This window comes from Pantherophis guttatus, chromosome 1, assembly GCF_059756535.1.
Source record: "Pantherophis guttatus breed Tessera chromosome 1, ASM5975653v1, whole genome shotgun sequence".
Lineage (NCBI taxonomy): Eukaryota > Metazoa > Chordata > Lepidosauria > Squamata > Colubridae > Pantherophis > Pantherophis guttatus.
Genome location: NC_142063.1, coordinates 343,214,385 through 343,234,930, shown reverse-complemented (window position 1 = coordinate 343,234,930; position 20,546 = coordinate 343,214,385). Strand labels below are relative to the sequence as shown.

Sequence of the window (20,546 nt, the reverse complement as noted above, 5' to 3'; positions counted from 1 at the left end):
TCGCGATTTGTATCTGTCTATCAAGAGTTCAAACACCCGTCCGTTTTCTCTCCGTTTCCAGTCTTCTGTATAGCATTTCTGCCAATTGTTTGGCTCCATTAAGGGTGCAGTGGGGAAAGGAGGAGGTGGGGGGGGGTTTGGGAGAAATAAAAGCTTGAATAGTCCGAGCCGCAAGGGGCTACGGATAAGCCCTTCCTTTGTCCGGGCTCAGAACACTGCATTAGGTCTCATTATCCATTTATAATAAGTGACCTTTGACCCCCCAGGGTCATTGAAGACATACGCTGTGTGCTTTGCTAACAGAAGGTCCCCCTTGATTAGATGACAGATGCAACAATGAAGGGTCTGATCGTCTGGTCCAAGGGTGTACTTTGGGGTGGGGCGGGGGTGAGAAGGAAGATTTATAAGTATACCCTCAAAGCTGCTTCTTCCTTCTCTTTCATCTTTGGGTGGGGGGCATTTAGAGCCCTCCAGAGAGTTACTCAACAGGAGGAGGGAGGAGGAGGAAGAGGAAGAAGAAGGAGAAGAAGGAAAAGAAGAGGAGGAAGAAGAAGAGGAGGAGGAGAATTACTCAACAGGAGGAGGAGGAGGAGAAGGAGAAGAAGGAGAAGAAGAAAAAGAAGAGGAGGAGGAGGATTACTCAATAGGAGGAGGAGAGAAGGAGGAGGAGGAAGAGGAGAATTACTCAACAGGAGGAGGAAGAAGAAGAGGAAGAAGAGGAGGAGGAGAATTAACAGGAGGAGGAGGAAGAAGAGGAGAATTACTCAACAGGAGGAGGAGGGGAAGGGGAAGAAGAAGAGGAAGAGGAGGGGAAGAAGAAGAAAAAGAAGGAGAAGGAGAAAAAGAAGATGAAGAAGATTATTCTATAGAAGGAGGAGGAGGAGAGGAGGAGGAAGAGGAGAATTACTCAACAGGAGGAGGAGGAGAAAGAAAGAAAGGAGAGAGAGAGAGAGAGAGGAGAGAAAGAAAGAAGAAAGAAAGAAAGGAAAAGAAAAAAAGAAAGAAAGAAAGACAGTGGTGGCACTTTTATTTTGATAATGCTGATATGCCGATTTCTCTACCTGGAGCCACTTTTGATCCTCTCTTTAAAAATGACCTGGCGCCTATTTTTTTTAGAAATTAAAATAAAAAAACCACACGAACCCTCAAACTTTGCAGCAACAGCCCTGAAGGGTGGGGACAAGGGGAAGGATTGTGCGTTCGAAAGACACGTGCAGAGCTCTTTCCCCAAGGGGTGCTTATAATAGGATACAGACAGAGGGGTGCTTTTCTTGTTTTTTTCCGGGGTGGGATAAGTGACAGCTGCCACCGAGGCTGGAGGGCAGAATGCCCCTCTTGTAAGGTAGCATGGGGCAGCCGCAGCGGGCATTTTTAAAAACCTCGCCCTTGGCTTTTTCTTCCAAAGAGGCAGGAAGGGTTCAGTTTCTGGCTACGGGCGCTAGGATCAGCTGCAAGGATGTAGGAGTAAGAAAGAATGAACCACCAGACCAAACAGGCTCCAGTTTCTGGACCGGTCCTTCAGTGGTGGGATTCAAATTTTTTTACTACCGGTTCTGTGGGCGTGGCTTGGGAAGAATACTGTAAAATCTCCATTCCCACCCCACTCCTGGGGAAGGATACTGCAAAATCCCCATTTCCTCCCGATCAGCTGAGACTCAGGAGGCAGGGAATAGATGGGGGCGGGGCCAGTCAGAGGTAGTATTTAATGGTTCTCCGAACTACTCAAAATTTCCGCTACCGGTTCTCCAGAACCAGTAGTGGGTTTCTATGGGTTCACCCCGGTTTGCGCAAACCGGTAGTGGTGGCGGTGGGAGGCTCCACCCACCTGCCCAGACATCATCACGGACACTTACCTGGCATCCAAAACGGGCTGAGTGGAGACTCCTGGGAGGGGAGGGACGGTGTGGGCGGGGCTAGCCGAAAATCAGCTGGGGAGCTGAGCTAGGGCAATGGCTCGCATGCCTGCAGATATGGCTCCACGTGCCACCTGTGGCATGCATGCCATAGGTTCGCCATCCCGGGTGTAGGGTCTCCTGCTTGGGCGGGGGGTTGGACTAGATGACCTAAAAGGTCCCTTCCAACTCTGTTAATCTATTCAAAATCTGTTAAAAGGAGATCCTACTAGAGTAATGTTTCTCAACTTCACCCACTTGAAGATAACAATAGCAATAGCACTTAGACTTATATACCGCTTCACAGTGCTTTACAGCCCTCTCTAAGCGGTTTACAGAGTCAGTACATTGGCCCCCAACAATCTGGGTCCTCATTTTACCCACCTTGGAAGGATGGAAGGCTGAGTTGACCTTCAGCCTGGTGAGATTCGAACTGCCAAACTGCTGGCATCCGGCAGTCAGCAGAAGAAGTAGCCTGCAGTACTGCACTCTAACCACTGTGCCACCTCAGCTCTTTCAATATGTGGACTTCAACTCCCAGAATTCCTCCACCAGCTATGGCTAGCTGGGGAATTCTGGGAGTTGAAGTCCGCACATCTTCAAGTCATCCCAAATCACTGTACAGGTAGGACTTACGACCACAATTGAGCCCCAAATTTCTCTTGCTAAACGAGACATTTGTGAAGTAAGTTTTGTGCCCCGATTATTACGGACCTCTCTTGCCACCATTGTTAAATGAATCACTGCAGTTGATAAGTCAGGAACCCGGTTGTTAAGTGAATCTGGCTTCCCCATTGGCCTTGCTTGTGAAAAGGTCAGAAAAGGGGATCACGTTACCCCCAGGACACTGTACCCATCATAAATACGAGTCAGTTGCCATGCGTTTTGATCACAGGAGGACCATGTTGATGCTGCAACGGTCGTAAGTGTGAAAAACGGTCATAAGTCACTTTTTTCAGTGCTGTTGTAACTTTGAACAGTCACTCAACGAACTTTGGCAAGTCGAGGATTTCCTGTACAGGTAGTCCTCGATTTAACGACCAAAATTGCGACCAGAATTTCCTTTGCTACATAAGGCAAGTGAGTTGAGTTACAAATGAGTTAATAAACCATTTTGGTTGCTAAGTGAATCCCTGCAGTTAAGTGAATTGTGTGGTCATTAAGCGAATCCGGCGACTCCCATTGACTTTCGCTTGACGGGAGCCAGTTGGGAAGGATCACATATGGCCATCCCGTGACCCCGCTATCCTGCAACCTTTGTAAATACATGCCGGTTACCATGCACCTGAATTTTAATCACGTGACTCCGGGGATACGTCGGTGGTTGTAAATGCGAGGACTGGCTCGAAGTCACTTTTTTCCAATGCCGTTGCAAACTTCAAATCAGGGGTGAAATCCAGCAGGTTCTGACAGGTTCTGGAGAACCGGTAGTGGAAATTTTGAGTAGTTTGGAGAACCGGCAAATACCACCTCTGGCTGGCCCCAGAGTGGGGTGGGAATGAGGATTTTGCAATATCCTTCCCTCAGGAGTGGAGAGGGAATGGGGATTTTGCAGTATCCTTCCCCTGGAGTGGGGTGGGAATGGAGATTTTGCAGTATCCTTCCCCTGCCAAGCCACACCATGCCCACCAAGCCGAGCGCACAGAACCCGGTAGTAAAACAACTTGGATTTCACCACTGCTTCAAATGGTCACTAATGGAACAGTTTAGTGGTGGGTTTCAAAATTTTTTACTACTGGTTCTGTGGGTGTGGCTTGGTGGGCGTGGCTTGGTGGGCGTGGCGGGGGAAGGATACTGCAAAATCTCCATTCCCACCCCACTCCAGGGGAAGGATACTGCAAAATCCCTATTTCCTCCCAATCAGCTGGGACTCCGAATAGATGGGGGTGGGGCCAGTCAAATTTTTACTACCGGTTCTCCGAACTACTCAAAATTTCCGCTACCGGTTCTCCAGAACTGGTCAGAACCTGCTGAAAAACCCACCTCTGGAACAGTTGTAAGTCGAGGACTACCTATACTTCCTCCCCCATCCCCAACAATGCAGGAACGGCCAGCGATATAAAATAATGCATTATATTCTCTTTTTTGCTTGCTTGTTTCCTATCTCTGTCAATGCGGGTGGGGAAGGCACCTTCAGTTTTGCAAACCTATTTCCCACCCCCCCCACCCCTTCCATAGATTTATTGAGAAAGCCCGGAGAAATCAGGAGGAGACTGATGGCAAGAATTAATATATTAACTGGTCTGCAGCCGTCCTTTGACAAATTGCTTACTAAATACATCAAAATTGATTGACCGCTGCGCCCGGCTTTTTTGAATTGACAAATGAGTGCATTAAAAGACAAGGGGAGAAATCCATTAATTACAGCTGCCCTCGGACTGTAGGAAATGTAATGATATCAGTATAGATTTTGTTAAAACAAACAAACAAACAAAAGATTAAACCCCCCCCCCAACCCCCGACTTTGTTGTACCGTTTCCTGGTAAGCTTACGTGGCACATTTTCTTCCTCGGAGGCAGCGGCCGTGATGGATCCTGAAACTCTGAAGCCAACTTTCTGAGCGTGTCACCTCCAATTCCATTTTAAAAAAAATAAAACTGGCAAATTTCCTTCCGTATTGACACGAATCGGACGTATCGTGCAGGCAGCGCTGCGACCCACGACCACAACGGAGCCCGACGTTCCTGGGGTTAAAGGGAGGCAATTTGTGAACGGGGGTTTTGCTCCCGTTCTACGGCCTTTCTGGCCACCGTGGTTAAGTGAATCGATTGTTAGTCACACGGTTGTGAAGTGAAGCTGGCTTCCCCATTGACGTTTGCTTGTCGGAAGGTTGCAAAACGGGACCACGTGACTCCATGACGCTGCAGCTGCCATAAATACATGAGATGGTTAGATAGCGTCATCGACGCAACGGACGTAGATTACAGATTAACAGAGTTGGAAGGGACCTTGGAGGTCATCTAGCCCAACCCCCCCATCCAAGCAGGAAACCCTACACCATTTCTGACAGATGCCTGTCCAGTCTCTTCTTGAAAGCCTCCAGTGATGAAGCTCCCACAACTTCTGAAGGCAACTTCTGTTCCATGGGATGATTGTTTCTCACGGTCAGAAAATTCCTCCTTATTTCCAGGTTGAATCTCTCCTTGTTCAGTTTCCATCCATTATTCCTTGTCTGGCCTTGGAAAATAGCTTGACCCCCCTCCTCTCTGTGGCAGCCCCTCAAATATTGGAAGATGCTATCCTGTCTCCCCTGGTCCTTCTCTTCACTAGACTAGCCATGGCCAGCTCCTGCCACCGTTCATCGTATGTTTTAGCCTCCAGTCCCTTAATCATCCTGGTTGCTCTTCTCTGCACTCTTTCCAGAGTCTCAACATCTTTTATAGTGTGGTGACCAAAACTAAATGCAGTACTCAAGGTGTGGCCTTACTAAGGCTTTATAGATTGGTATTAGTACCTCATTTGATCTTGATTGTATCCCTCTGTTAATGCAATTTAGGATTGCATTGGCTTTTTTGGCTGCCACCGTACATTGTTAGCTCCTATTTAACTGGATGTCCACTAAGACTCCAAGATCCCTCTCACAGCTCCTGCTATTAAGCCCGGTTTCACCCAGTCTCTATGTCTACTTTTGGTTTTTCTTGCCTAAGTGTAAGACTTTCCTTTTCTCTACGCTGAATTTCATTTTGTTAGATCATGCCCAGTGTTCAAGTCTGTCAAAATTTACAAATGCTGGTAAAATCTGAAATAGAATTTTAAATGATAGCAGATGGAGGGGCAGATTGAATGGGAAGCCACTCCCTGTCAAGAAATCTCTCCTTATTTCCCTAAATTTGCTCAAACTCTGGGAGAGAGTGGAGGATAGGAGGGCCTGGCGGGCTGCATCCCATTGGCTCGCGAAGTGTCGGACACAACAACCTGCACTTCTAAACGGTTGTGGGTGAAATCCAAAGCAGTTGTGTCCATCGTTCTCCCTCTCTCAGACTCTTCCGGTGGACTCCAACCTGTGTCTCCACCCATCAAGGAAAAGGTGACCCTGTGTTATTGGGGAAGGATTCCTTGTGTGAAGCCGTGAGGTCTTGGCTTATCGCCCCTCTTTGTCTTGGCTCTTTTCCGTAAAGCAGCCTTAATCAAACTCTCCTTTACTTGAAAGGCTCACACAAGTGGAAATGTCAACATCTGTGTTTTATGCGAGAAAGAAAAGGCTAGGTTTCCCCACCCGGAGAAGCAACGGTCGCCCTTTTCGTGAAGACAGCAGGTTAAGCGGCGAAAGGAAACACAAATGATAATTTCTTTAATCCAGCATCTGGCAGAATAGCATGAAGAGAACCAGGGCTGGTCTGGTTTCTCCAAGGCTTCAAACAGATCCGTAGAGGTGGTGGCTCTCAAGGGATCTTTAGCAGAACAGCAGACTTGCAAGGTCCTTGGTGTCCAATCCCTGCTCAAGCCGGAGACCCTATACCCATGATGGCGAACCTATGGCACGCGTGCCACAGGTGGCACGTGGAGCCATATCGGTGGGCACATGAGCTCAGCTCCGGCGCGCATGTGTGCTCTGGCCAGCTGATTTTCGAGCCTTCTGGGCCCAACGGAAGTAGGAAAACAGACTGTTTTCAGCCTCTGGAGGGCCTGGGGGGGGGTGGGGAAGGCCCGTTTTTCGCTCTCCCCAGGCTCCTAGAAAGGCTCTGGAGACTGAGGAGAGCAATAAACGGGCCTTCCAGTCCCATGGGGAGTCAGCAAATGGGCTGTTTCTGGCCTCCAAAGGGCCTCTGGTGGGGGGGTGGGGATGGCCATTTCCACCCTCCCCAGGCTCCTAGAAAGCCTCTGGAGCCTGGGAGGGTGAACAACAAGCCCACCGGGCCATTGCGTGCCAAAAGCGGGGGGGAGCACAAGGGGTGTCACATGTCCATGTGCGGGAGGGGGGCAGGGCGCATAGAATTATGGGTGTGGGCACACACGTGCACAACTCCCCCCCGCTTTTAGCACGTGATGGCAAAAAGGTTAGCCATCACTGCCTTATACCATTTCAGACAAATGGCTGTTCAATCTCTTCTTTAAAAATACACACCAAAAAAAGATGTTGAGAGTCTAGAAAGAGTGCAGAGAAGAGCAACCAAGAGGATTAGGGGACTGGAGGCTAAAACCTATGAAGAAGGGTTGCAGGAACTGGGTATGTCTAATGAAAAGAAGGACTAGGGGAGACATGATAGCAGTGTTTCAATATCTCAGGGGCTGCCCCAAAGAAGAGGGAGTCAAGCTATTCTCCAAAGCACCTGAGGGCAGGACAAGAAGCAATGGATGGAAACTAACCAAGGAGAGAAGCAACCTAGAACTAAGGAGGAATTTCCTGACAGTGAGAACAATTAATCAGTGGAACTACTTGCCTCCAGAAGTTGTGAATGCTCCAACATTGGAGTCTTTTAAGAAGAGACTGGACCATCACTTGTCTGAAATGGTACATTGTCTCCTGCTTGAGCAAGGGGTTGGACTTGATGATCTCCAAGATCTCTTTCAACTCTGTTATTCTGTTATATCTTTGGAAAGCTTCAGGATACAGCAGATTCCTACATGGGAACAACCTAACCTCAAAAGTAGCAAATCAGTTTCGGGATGTTTATGCAGATGGGAGAACTTGACTGCTACCTTGATGTGTGTCCTTCTGGCTTTCCGCGTGACTCTCCTTCGCTGCATCTCCGCCATAAAATCCCCTGTCCCCGTGCACCGTTCAAAAATGCTCAAATACTGGAAATAGTTCTGAGCGGAGAAGAATTAAAATAACTTTCAGATGCCTCCAAAGAGCCATAATGTGCTGAAATGGTTCTTTTTTGCTGGCCTGGCTTGGTCATCTGGAACTTCTTAAAAGACGGGCAGTAGTTGGAAGAGTTAGACTCCATCCGCGTACGGAGGTCAGTTTTCAAAGCCACATGTGAGGATTTAGCGGGCCGAGTCCTCCTGACGCTAATGGGAAGTCAAACAGCTAAATCCCGGCGCTCGGCTTTGAAAATTTACTACTAAAGCCTCTTGACTTCTCACTACATACTTTGATTGTAACAGTAATCCATGGTTAACATAATTTTCCCTGACAATAATGTCAAACATACTATTGAAAGCAGTGCATTATAGAAAGAGTTACCTCTTCGGTAACTCTTTAAAGATGGTCCCATCAAGTCGATTTCACAGCCGGCCTCGCCAGCAAATTTATGATGGTGCACAAAAGAACATTGTATTTGGTGTTGGAATCGTTGTCGGAGGACGGAAAATCGACACGGCTTAGATGTGTGATGTGACGAGCCATTTTTTTCATTAAAAATGGGAGGGAAGCTCTGTGCTTTTTAAAATTAAGCTTTGAGGTTCTTGTTGCTCCCTGACCTTGGTTTTTCTCCTGTAGACGTTTCATGACCCAGCTAGGTAACACGATCAGTCTAGAAGGGAGTGGGGTTTGTTTTCTGTTTATATACAAATGGTTTGCCCTGTCGGTGTTGGTGGGAGTGTTCTTGTTGGTTTCTTGATCAGGCTCTGGTTTACTATTCGATTGCTTGTCTGAGTCGGTAGAACTTTGATTCCTGCTTGATTGAAACTCTAACATGCACTGATGGTATTACCTAGTTTGGTAATGAAACGTCTGCAAGAAAACAATCAAGCTCAGAGAGGACCAAGGACCCCACAGTTCAGCCTTGAGCTAGAAACATTCTCTTCTGTCAGAAATTAAGCTCGTTTCTCAAATTATCAATCTTGGAAAATTTATGCAACCCTGGATACCATGAGTCTCACCAACCATGGATTGTGAGTTGCTAATAGAACCTCTTCACTCATCACACGTTGACTGTAATATCAAGGAAGGAGGCCAGGAATGAATATTCTGCATAAAATCTCCTAAAAGCAAAACCTTTTGGAGACCACCTACCATAGCTGTACAGGTGGTCCTTGACATTTATTTATTTATTTATTTATTTATTTATTTATTTATTTATTGGTTCGATTTATATGCCGCCCTTCTCTGGAGACTCAGGGAGGCTTACAATGCGTTAAGCAATAGCCTTCATACTTTTGTATATACCTGCTTAGTAGGGCTTTCGCCCCCCCCCAAGCGGTGTTCTTTTTTATACAAAGTCAACTTATTGCCCCCACAATCCGGGTCCTCATTTTACCTACCTCGGAAGGATGGAAGGCTGAGTCAACCTTGAGCCTGGTGAGATTTGAACTCGCAGTAATTGCAGGCAGCTGGTGTTACTTAACAGCACTTTAGTCTGCTGCGCCACCAAGGCCCTACGACCACAATTGAGCCCAAAATTTATGTTGCTAAGTGAGACAAACGTTAGGTGGGCTTTGCCCTATTTTGTGACCTTTCTTGCCACAATTGTTAAGTGAATCACTGCAGTGGCTTAAGTTAGTAACATGGTTGTTAAGTGAATCAGTCTTCCCCACTCACTTTGCTGATCAGAAAGGTCACAAAAAGGGGATCAGGTCATCCCTGGGGGACACTGCGATATGAGTCAGTTGCCAAGCATCTAACTTTTGATCTCGTTTACCATAGGGAAGCTACAGTGGTCGTAAGTGTGAAAAATGGCCACAAGTCACTTTTTTCAGTGCCGTTGTAACTTTGAACGGTCACTGAATGAAGTTGAGGACTATCTGTAATGAATTTGACCATCTCTTTTTTTTTCCCCCCCTTTGCTGTGGGAAATAATATATCAGCCATCTAAATTCCTGAACAAATGAACGAACAAACAAACGAATGAATGAACAAACAAGCGAATGAATGAATGATTCCAAAGCGCTTGCCATCCTAGGCTTCTCTTGTTGAGTTATAGTGGTTAGTGGACAATCAGTTAAAGATGAGCCAGCAGTATGTGACAGCAGCCAAAAAAGCCAATGCAATAAACAGAGGGATAGAATCAAGATCACGTGAAGTGTTAGTACCACTTTATAATGTTTTGGCAAGACCACACTTGGAATCCTGCATCCAGTTTGGTTGCCACAATATCTATAAAAAAATGCGATTCTAGAAAGACTGTAGAGAAAGGAACAAAGATGATGAGGGGACTGGAGGCTAAAACATATGAAGAACGGTTGCAGGAACTGGGAATGTTTAGTTTAATAAAGAGAAGGACTAGGGGAGACATGATAGCAATGTTACAATATCTCAGGGGCTGCCCCAAAGAAGAGGGAGTCAAGCTATTCTCCAAAGCACCAGAAGGCAGGATAAGGAGCAATGGGTGGAAACTCATCAAGGAGAGAAGCAACCTAGAACTAAGGAGAAATTAGGTGATGGTGAAAGCAATTAATTAGTGAATGGCTTATCTCCAGAAGTCACCGGAAGCTTTGAAGAAATTGGACAACCGTTTGCCTGAAATGCTGTACAGCTTGAGCAGAGGGTTGGACTAGAAGACCTCCAAGGTCCCTTCCAACTCTGTTCGTTCTGTTACGATCCCTGAGTTTGTGGCTCTGAAACATGAAATGGCTTTACCTAAGTGTGTGCCATTTTCTCCAGCCACCCTCCAAGCAGCAATCCTAGGTTTCTGGAGATTTCACACTGGCCCCGTTCATCGCACAACGTTCAATTACTTTCAGGATGGAAGCAACGCACCTGCGGTTGCTGAGAATTTGTCTTGCTGCAGACTCCTTTGCGGGCACACAGAAATGTCCGCGTTTTGTCGTTATCTGGGACTGTCCTCCAGCATGGAATGTAATGAAAGGGAAAAGGAACCGGATTCTGGTACATTGCTGCTGATAGAAAAACTGGGGGGGGAAATGAATAATTGAGCATTTACTCTAGTAATAAGCCATTTTTCAGAAGAGGGGGATTCTTGTGTCTCTTTATCTTTTTGCTTAATTGCTGCATTGAAAGCTGGTTGGGTAACTTTGGGCCAATCACCAGGAGACTGAGAGTTCTAGTCCCACCTTAAACATGAAAGCCGGCTGGGTGACTTTGGGCCAATTAAGAGGAGTCAGTGAATTCTAGTCCCACCTTAGGCATGAAAGCCGGTTGGGTGTCTTTGGGTCAATCAATAAGAGACGATTAATTTTAGTCCCACATTAGGCATAAAAAAACAGCTGGGTGACTTTGGGCCCATCACCAGGAGACTGAGAGTTCTAGTCCCATGTTGGGCATGAAAGCTTGATGGGTGACCTGGGCCAGCCATTCTGAGCCCACTTCACTTCACAGAGTTGTTGTGGCAAAAATAAACGGAGGATATATTTGCAGCCTTGAATTTTTTGTAATTAATCTGGCAGGATACAAATCAATAAAAATAAAATAAAGATGCCATCTTGCCTTGCTCTGAGAAATCCAGCTTTCTTTCCTATTCTAAAAAATATCTGCAAGCTCACAAACAACCTTAGCGTTCATAATCCCGGAATGCTACAATTGTCGTAGATATATACTAGTTGCTTTGATGGTCATAAAGTGAGGACTGTCAAGCGCCAACGAAATCAGGAGACTCAGGCAGTTCAAATGAGTATAAAGATGTATTGCAAGCTTAAGGTCTCTACAAGAATCTGACCAACTAACAGTCAAGGGAAACAAGCGGGAGATAAGAACTGCATTCAAAATGAGCTGGGCTTAGATCTCTTGCAGGTTCGCAGGGACTCGTGACTTATGACGTGTTTGACCCCTCCCTTGGGCTCATGTCCTACTCCTAAGTACTGTTTATAAGTCCCTTTTTTCAATGCCCTTGTAACTTCAAACAGACATTGAACAAATGGTTTTAAATCGAGGTCCATTTGTACTGTAAACTTGCCCAGTCTTACTTTTAATAATTTATGGAGAAGTCAGTCAGAGAAAATGCTAAACATTCTACCTTTTTCCCATAGCCCTATCATTCAGTCGCTATCAATCACTGAACCCTGGTGGCACAGTGGTTAGAATGCAGTATTGTGGGCTAATTCACTGCCCACTGCCAGCAGTTTGATCCTGACCGGTTCAAGGTCGACTCAGCCTTCCATCCTTCTGAGGTCGGTAAAACGAGGACCCGGATTGTTGGGGTCAAGAAGCTGACTCGGTAAACCGCTTACAGAGGGCTGTAAAAAGCACTGCAAACCAGTATATAAGTACTATTGCTGGCAAAATCTGCCCACTGCCAGCAGTTCGATCCTGACCGGCTCAAGGTTATCTCAGCCTTCCATCCTTCGGAGGTCTGTAAAACGAGGACCCAGATTGCTGGGGATGATCTTCTGACTCTGTAAGCCGCTTAGAAAGGACTCCAAAGCACTATAAAGCGGTATATAAGTCTAAGTGCTATTGCTATTCACTCACTTCAATCCTACTTCCGTCTGGCCAAATCTGATATCCCGTAGCAGAGGTGGATTTCAGCAGGTTCTGACCAGTTCTGGAGAATCGGTAGCGGACATTTTGAGTAGTTTGGAGAACCGGTAGTAAAAATGCTGACTGGCCCCGCCCCCATCTATTCTCTGCCTCCCAAGTCCCAGCTGATCGGGAGGAAATGGGGATTTTGCAGTATCCTTCCCCTGGAGTAGGGTGGGAATGGATATTTTACAGTATCCTTCCCCTGCCACGCCCACCAAGCAATGCCACGCCCACCAAGACACGCCCACAGAACCGGTAGTAAAAAAATTTGAAACCCCCCCACTGTCCCGTAATATTATCCCACCTTTAATTTCAGGTCTTCCCAGTGGCAAACCAACCTCTTGATCCCTCTGGGTATCTCGTTTAAGAAGTTTTTCACACTATTCTACTTTTTTTTTTTTCTTCCCCCAGCCACCATATTTTAATTTTCTTATATATCTAAAATGCCCGTCAGTGCTGCAATAACGTTTGTTCGAGAAGCCAGCTGCTGCCGGGATGTGAGTCTTCCGCTCCCACCTGCCAGAGGGATCTCGGCCAACTTCATTGTCGAGGCAGCTTCAAAATTGGGTTGCATTAGCATCAAGGTGACTTGAGGCTTAGCGGTTCCCGGGGCCTAATGGCTTCTGAGGAGTAGTTTTGTGCAAGTCCTTCAACCGGCGCTTTTGCGTCTCGTGAAGTGGAGGCGTTTCAAACAAGAGGGAAGGCTGCAGCCGATGCTAAGTGACAGGACTTGGCCAAGGGTGCAGCGACCTTGTAATCGTTTTGGAAAACCGTTTTCCAAAGCATCAGAAGGCAGGACAAGAAGCAACGGATGGAAACTAATCAAGGAGAGAAGCAACCTGGAATTAAGGAGAAACTTCCTAACAGTGAGGACGATTAACCCAGCGATTGCCGCCAGAAGTGATGGGTTCTCCATCACTGGAGGTTGCTGGAATTGGGTACATCTAGTCTAAAGAAGAGAAGGACTAGGGTTGACATGATAGCAGTCTTCCAATATTTGAGGGGCTGCCCCAAAGAAGAGGGAGTCAAGCTATTCTCCAAAGCACCAGAGGGCAGGACAAGAAGCAATGGATGGAAACTAATCTAGGAGAGATCCAACCTTAGAACTAAGGAGAAATTTCCTGACAGTCAGGACAATTAATCAGTGGAACAGCTTGCCACCAGAAGTTGTGGGTGCTCCATCGCTGGAGTTCCAGAGGTGCTTTTTTTCAGGAGGCAACTGGACTTTGTTTTTTCTTTTGAAGACGTTTCCCTTCTCATCCAAGAAGCTTCTTCAGCTCTGACCGGATGGTGGGGAATGGAAGAATTGATAATCCTTGCGGACAGCTGGTCATTTGCATCCTTTTAGAGCAGTGTTTCTCAACCTTGGTAGCTTGAAGATGGGTGGACTTCAACTCCCAGAATCCCCACCCATCTTCAAGCTACCAAGGTTGAGAAACACTGTTTTAGAGGGTTGTTGAGGCCGCTCGGAGGCTTATCTGTGTCCTCAGGGTCACCTGAGTGGTACTAATGGTTCCTGTAGTCTGCAGTTTTTCCTCCGCAAGGAATATAAGTCCTGACTGTTGAAAGTTACAATGGTACTGAAAAAAATGACTCACGGCTGTTTTTCACACTGACAACCAGTTGCAGCATCTGGTCGTAAGGATCATGTGATCAAAATTTAGGTGCTTGGCAACTGGCATATACTTATGACGGTTGCAGAGTTACTATGGGTTATGGGATCATCTTTTGCGACTTTCTGGCAGGCAAAGCCAACGGGGAAATCAGATTCACTTAACAACCGTGTTCCTAATTTTTTTTTTTTCTATTTATTTATATGCCGCCCTTCTCCGGAGACTCAGGGCGGCTTACAGTGCGCTAAGCAATAGCCTTCATACTTTTGTATATTTATACAAAGTCAGCTTATTGCCCCCACAAACTGGGTCCTCAATTTACCTATCTTAGAAAGGATGGAAGGCTGAGTCAACCTTGAGCCTGGCGAGATTCGATCTTACTTTAATTGCAGACAGCTGGTGTTAAATTACAGTGCTCTGTCTGTTGAGCTATCCAGGCTAATTTAACAACTGCAGCCAAGAAAGTTCATCCAATGGGGCAGAGCTCGTTTAACAAATGTTTCACTTAGCAACATAAATTTTGGGGCTGAATTATGGTGGTAAATTGAGGACTCTCTGTGTCCTTTTTTTTTTTTTTTTTACATTCCCTTAATTGTGTCTGATTTCTTTCTTCCCTTGTCTCTGTTTTGCCCCCCACAGTAGTTCCTCTGGGAAGCCCAGGACCGATCACCCGCCATGAATCCTACGACAGCTTAGCTTCCGATCACAGCGGACAAGAAGACGAGGAGTGGCTTTCCCAGGTAACGGTTTGATGGATTATCAGAGTGATGGATTGCAAGAGCCACTAGAAAAAGAACTATGGATTTGTTTTGATAAGTTTATTGGCTGCCTGTCTCGCCTGGGGCTACTCCAGGCGGCTTACAATAATTAAAAAGGAAGAAATGAAAAGAGTGTAAGCAAAGCAGAAGTAAAGTAATAGAACAGTAAAAGAACAGACTAGAGTTGGGTGGGACCTTGGAGGGAAACCCTATGCCACTATAGATAAATGGCTGTCCAATCTCTTCTTTAAAACTTGCAGGTAAGTCGTTCCACTGATGAATTGTTCTCACTGTTAGGAAGTTTCTCCTTAGTTCTAAGTTGCTTCTCTCCTTGGTTAGTTCCCACCCATTGCTTCTTGTCCTGCCTTCAGGTGCTTTGGAGAATAGCTTGACTCCCTCTTCTTTGGGGCAGCCCCTGAGATACTGGAAGACTGCTATCATGTCTCCCCTGGTCCTTCTCTTCATTAAACTAGACATACCCAATTCCTGCAACCATTCTTCGTATGTTTTAACCTCCAGTCCCCTACAACTTATTTACCTTATAATATGATAAAATAAATAAAATAATAAAACAATAAAGTCAAATAACATAGTAAAATATAATTCCAGAATTTGAGGGGCTGCCACAAAGAAGGGATCATATCAGGGGTGAAATCCAAAAATTTTCCCTACCGGTTCTGAGGGCGTGGCTTGGTGGGCATGGCAGGGGAAGGATATTGCAAAATCTCCATTCCCACCCCATTCCTGGGGGAAGGATATTGCAAAATCTCCATTCCCACCCCACTCCTGGGGGAAGGATATTGCAAAATCTCCATTCCCACCCCATTCCTGGGGGAAGGATATTCCAAATCTCCATTCCCACCCCACTCCTGGGGGAAGGATATTGCAAAATCTCCATTCCCACCCCACTCTGGGGCCAGCCAGTGGTGTATTTGCCGGTTCTCCAAACTACTCAAAATTTCAGCCACCGGTTCTCCAGAACCTGTTAGAACCTGCTGGATTTCACCCCTGGATCATATTATTCTCCAAAGCACCAGAGGGCAGGACAAGAAACAACAGATGGAAACTAATCAAGGAGAGAAGCAACCTGGAATTAAGGAGAAACTTCCTAACAGTGATAACAATTAACCAGTGGAACAGCTTGCCACCAGAAATTGTGAATGCTCCAACACTGGAGGTTTTTACCAAGAGACTGGACAGTCACTTGACTGAAATTGTATAGGTTCTCCTGCTTGAGCAGGGGGCTGGACTAGAAGACCTCCAAGGTCCCTTCCAACTCTGTTCTATTCTAGAATAAATATAAATAAAATAACAATAAAAAGGGTCTGCCAGTCCCGGGAAAGGAGAAAAGGTGAGAAATTCTTTGGAAGAAGAACTGAAGAAGCTTCTTGGATGAGAAACGAAATGTTTCTGAGGAAAATTTTTTCTAAAAACCCAAGATAATCCCGCTGCCTTTTGTAAAAAGCACCTTTGGTACAACCACCACCTGCTCAGTGACTAAGACACTGAGCTTGTCGATCAGAAAGGTCGGCAGTTCAACAGTTCGAATCCCTGGTATAGCTCTCCTTCGTGAGCAGTGGGTTGGACTAGATGACCTCCAAGGTCCCTTCCAACTCTGTTACTGTTACTAATGGAGAATCTCCATAGACATACGTCCAGGTTAGAATTAGTTAGAGTTAGATTGTTTGAATGTGCCCGGTGTTCCTTGATGCGGAACCTACTGGATTCCTCTGGAATCTTGCTTCTTCCCCCCCTCCCCCCCCCCAAAAAAAATGGAATCCCATCCTCTCAGGAAGAACATTCAGGAACGTTTTGTTAAGCCTCGGCATCACCTCCACACTCGCACAGAAAAAGAGCTCGCCATCCGCCAGTCACTTTTCAGCCGAAAGCCCGCAGCGTTTTGTCTGTTCTTCCAGATGGAAGTGTTACCGCCGGTACTCCCATTGTGACAAAGGGGACAGAGCCCTTCGCCCCCGCTTCTCAATTAGGAAAGTGGGTAATGCGTGCTGTCATCGGGAAGGAGACCACAATATGTCGGTCCCGTGCGTTTCAGAGCGGGGATGGGGGCAGGGTGACTGGGAACATCTGCCTTCCTCGTCTTTGCTGGAATTGCAGAAGCATCTGTTTACCTCTCGGCTCTCGGGAGCGGATGGCGTGGGGCTCCACGTCGGCAGCATGCTTTTTCGTCGTGGGCCTGATTGGCATGGCAAGTGCGCAAGAGCTCGCATGCGTCAGGCAGACGGCTTGTGGCGCCCCCACAAAAGAGCGAAGCCTTGACGGCACGCGGAATGGCCTCCTTGCTTTTCCCCCCCAGCCTTGAGAACAGTTACAGAATTACAGAATAACAGAGTTGGAAGGGACCTTGAAGGTCATCAACACCCCACCCAAGCAGGAGACCCTACACCATGTCTGACAAATGGCAGTCCAGTCTCTCCTTGAAAGCCTCCAAGAAGACAAAAGACCACGTTGGAATACACACGCACACAATACACAAACCCACCCACACACCCACCCACACACACAAAAGGAAACGGTTGTGGGGGTTTTTTTTGATTTTTTTTTTTGTAATACAATTAGTTTATCCATCTTACAAAATTTTCAATATATTTTTTTTTAATTATCTTTTTGATCTTTTAAAATTCGAATCTCTGTTTCTGTTAGTTAACCATTGGTCAAACAATCCCATGTTGAAAATATTCTGTTTCTTTCTTTTTTTTTTTTTCTTTTCTTTTAAGTGTTAATGTATCCATCTCAGCACATTCTAATATTTTATATAACATTTTCATCTGTAGGGATCGCTTCATTTTTTTCATTGTTGTGGAACAGTATAACAAAACATTATATCACAATTCTTATTTCTAATTCTAATTCTAATTCTCTTCTATTTTATTCTATTCTTATTTCTATTCTGTTCTATTCTTATTTCTATTCTGTTCTTATTTCTGTTTTGTTTTATTCTATTCTTATTTCTAATTCTTATTTCTAATTCTAATCCTAATTTCTAATTCCTATTTCTAATTCTTATTTATTCTATTCTAGTCTTATTTCTATTCTAGTCTTATTTCTATTTTATACTAGTCTTATTTCTAATTCTAATTTCTAATTCTTATTCTATTCAACTCTTATTTCTATTCTTATTTCTATTCTTATTTCTAATTCTTTATTCCATTCTATTCTATTCTATTCTATTCTATTCTATTCTATTCTATTCTATTCTATTCTATTCTATTCTATTCTATTCTTATCCTATCCCCATATTCTATTCTATTCCATTCCATTCCATTCCATTTCATTCCATTCCATTCCATTCTTTCCTATTCTATTCTAATGCTATTCCATTCCATTCTACTGCATAGACTGTGTTGGTTACCAGTTTGTTTCTGGGTCAAATTCAAGATGCTGGTGTCATTCTATAGAGCCCTAATTAGCATGGGATATTATTTTAGGAACCCCCTCTTCCCAATTTCATTTGCCTATCCCATTAGATCTAACAGAATGGGCATGTTTTGGGTCCGTCCTCTAGGGCAGGGGTTCCCAACCCCTGGGTCGCAGCCCACTACTGAGCCACAGTCTATTCACAACCACAACCACAGTCTATTCACAACCAGCCAACTAGTTGAGCTGTGTGTGCAATGCGCGTGCACTCCAGCCCTTCGCTTGCATGAACCAATTCCTCTTTTTCCACCCCAGCTGGACTACTAAGCCTAGGGAACTACATCTAGCTGGCCTTTTCTGTTGTGTGGAACCTTCTCCCTCTGCCACAGGTGAAGTTGTCCTCATTCCTTCTAAGTGTCCATGGAGATTCCCAGTCATGCAGGTCATGGTTGTCCCAAAGGTGCTTTTTCAAGAGGCAACTGGACTTTCTGGTTTGTCTTTGAAGACGTTTCGCTTCTCATCCAAGAAGCTTCTTCAGCTCTGACCGGATGGTGAGGAATGGAAGGAGTTATATTCCTTGCAGACAGCTGGTCATTTGCATTCTTTTGGAGAGCCGTTGAGGCCACCTGGAGGTTTGTCTCTGTCCTCAGGGTCATCTGAGTAGTGCAAATGGGTGTGAAAGGACTGTGTTGTAGAAGGCTCCACGCCCATTTTCACCACTCAGGTGACCCTGAGGACATAGATAAATCTCCAAGAGGCATCAACGATCCACTAAAAGGATGCAAATGGCCAGCTGTCTGCAAGGAGTATAAATCCTTCCATTTCCCAACATCCGGTCAGAGCTGATGAAGCTTCTTGGATGAGAAGCGAAACGTCTTCCAAGAAAAACCAGGAAACCCAGTTGCCTCTTGAGAAAAGCACCTTTGGGACATCGCTTCTAACCTTCTGAAGGTCTCTCAAGACCTGGTGATGCATTGTTCGGATGCTCTTCTTCCAGGTGGAAATTGTGACTCACACCGGACCTCACCGCCGCCTCTGGATGGGCCCGCAGTTCCAGTTCAAGACTATTCATCCTTCAGGCCAGACGATTGTGATTTCCTCCAGTTCTTCCGTGCTTCAGTCCCACGGGCCCAGCGACACCCCACAGCCTCTCCTGGATTTCGACACTGATGATTTGGATTTGGACAGTCTCAGGTTAGAGTGTTCCTTTCTTTTTTACCAAAGACTCGTTCCCTATAATCACCTCAGCATTATAGACTTACTGTTGTGACCCAGGCCCAAGTAGGTATTATCAGACGCAATCAATTCTAAACAAACAGATTCTATTCAAACAGCTGAGAATTAACTCATTCTCAGCGTAGTCCAAACTAATTCAAAACAAATTCTTCATAACACAAATTCTTCAGCCTTATCACCGACCTTGGTCTAATTAGGCAACCTGCCAAAGGCTTTTCTTGGCAAAAGTTCAGAAGCAGAAGACACAGACAAGAAATAAATGCAGCAAGACAAGAAACAAATCTATCAACGTTGTTTTCCGACAAAGAGCCCAAGAGCTGTTGCTCCTCTTTTAAGCCTTATGGGAGGGGCCAATCATCTCCTGGCCTTACTCCTGAGTCATCCTTTTTGCTTTAGCTGCTCCTGCCTTCTAGCAGCTCTTCTCATACGTGCACTAGGAACAGGCTCCTCCTGTTCCTCTGTCTCTCTGCTGTCAGCCTCTGGAGGCTCCGGAGTCTGCACATCACTGCCCATTGGCCCTGGCCCCATCTCTGCCTCCGATGCAGATCCCTCATTCGGGCCTTCCCCAGCCTCCTCACTGTCCGATGCTACTGCCACTCCGCAGGCTGCTGGTGGACCACAACACTTACACCCATTTGTTTCATGACCGTTCAAACTTAAAACGGCGCTGAAAAATGTGACTTATGACCGTTTTTCACACTTAACGGTCGCCGTATCCCCATCGTCAGACGATCGAATCTTTAAATGCCTCGTTGTGGCATTTTCAGTCTGAACACAAGAGCCTCTCAAACCATCCAGGTATTCCGTAGAATAAAGAAAAGGTCCTGAAGAGTGGAAAAATTGATGGTGAAGTTTCGTTTTCTGAGCTTGTGGGTTGGTTTCCGAACATTTCGTTACCAGGCTAGGTAAGAGGGTCGGTGGAGTTTAGGGGATGCCAGTGTTCTTCCGTTTAGAAGGGCTTCAGGTGTGGGTGTGTCAAGGGAGGGTCTTGTGATGGATCAGCTGTGAGTCATCCGTTCAATTGGAGCAATGCAAAAATAACTGGCCACACTACCACACTCATGAGTTCATCGAAGCCCGGAACTCCACAAGCAATCCCATCAACAGACACACTGACCTACAACAGCCTACAGACCCCTCAGACCCAAATCAACCGCCAACCAGAGACACCACCGACCACGCAACCAACCCACGCAACTCTCCACCCCACCAGCAGTTCACCTCCCAATGACCCTGACCTGATGTAAGCTCCCCGTCACAAGGCTCTCACTGATGACTCACACCTGAGCCATCACAAGACCCTCACTTGGCACCCCCACACCTGAAGGCCATATAAACAGAAGAGCACTGACACCCCCTGAACACAGCT

The 20,546-nt window shown here is 45.9% G+C and overlaps 1 protein-coding gene across 8 annotated transcripts in view; it reads left to right on the top strand.

Annotated features, from left to right (window-relative positions):
* BCAS3 (BCAS3 microtubule associated cell migration factor) overlaps positions 1–20,546 on the top strand; it is a 702,801-nt gene that overhangs the window by 364,491 nt on the left and 317,764 nt on the right. For all 8 annotated transcript variants that reach the window (XM_087890109.1, XM_087890127.1, XM_087890106.1 and 5 more), the window contains 2 exons: positions 14,448–14,548; positions 18,939–19,135. In XM_087890109.1, the coding sequence (XP_087746235.1) occupies positions 14,448–14,548; positions 18,939–19,135 (298 nt within the window). The remainder of the gene's footprint in view (positions 1–14,447; positions 14,549–18,938; positions 19,136–20,546) is intronic.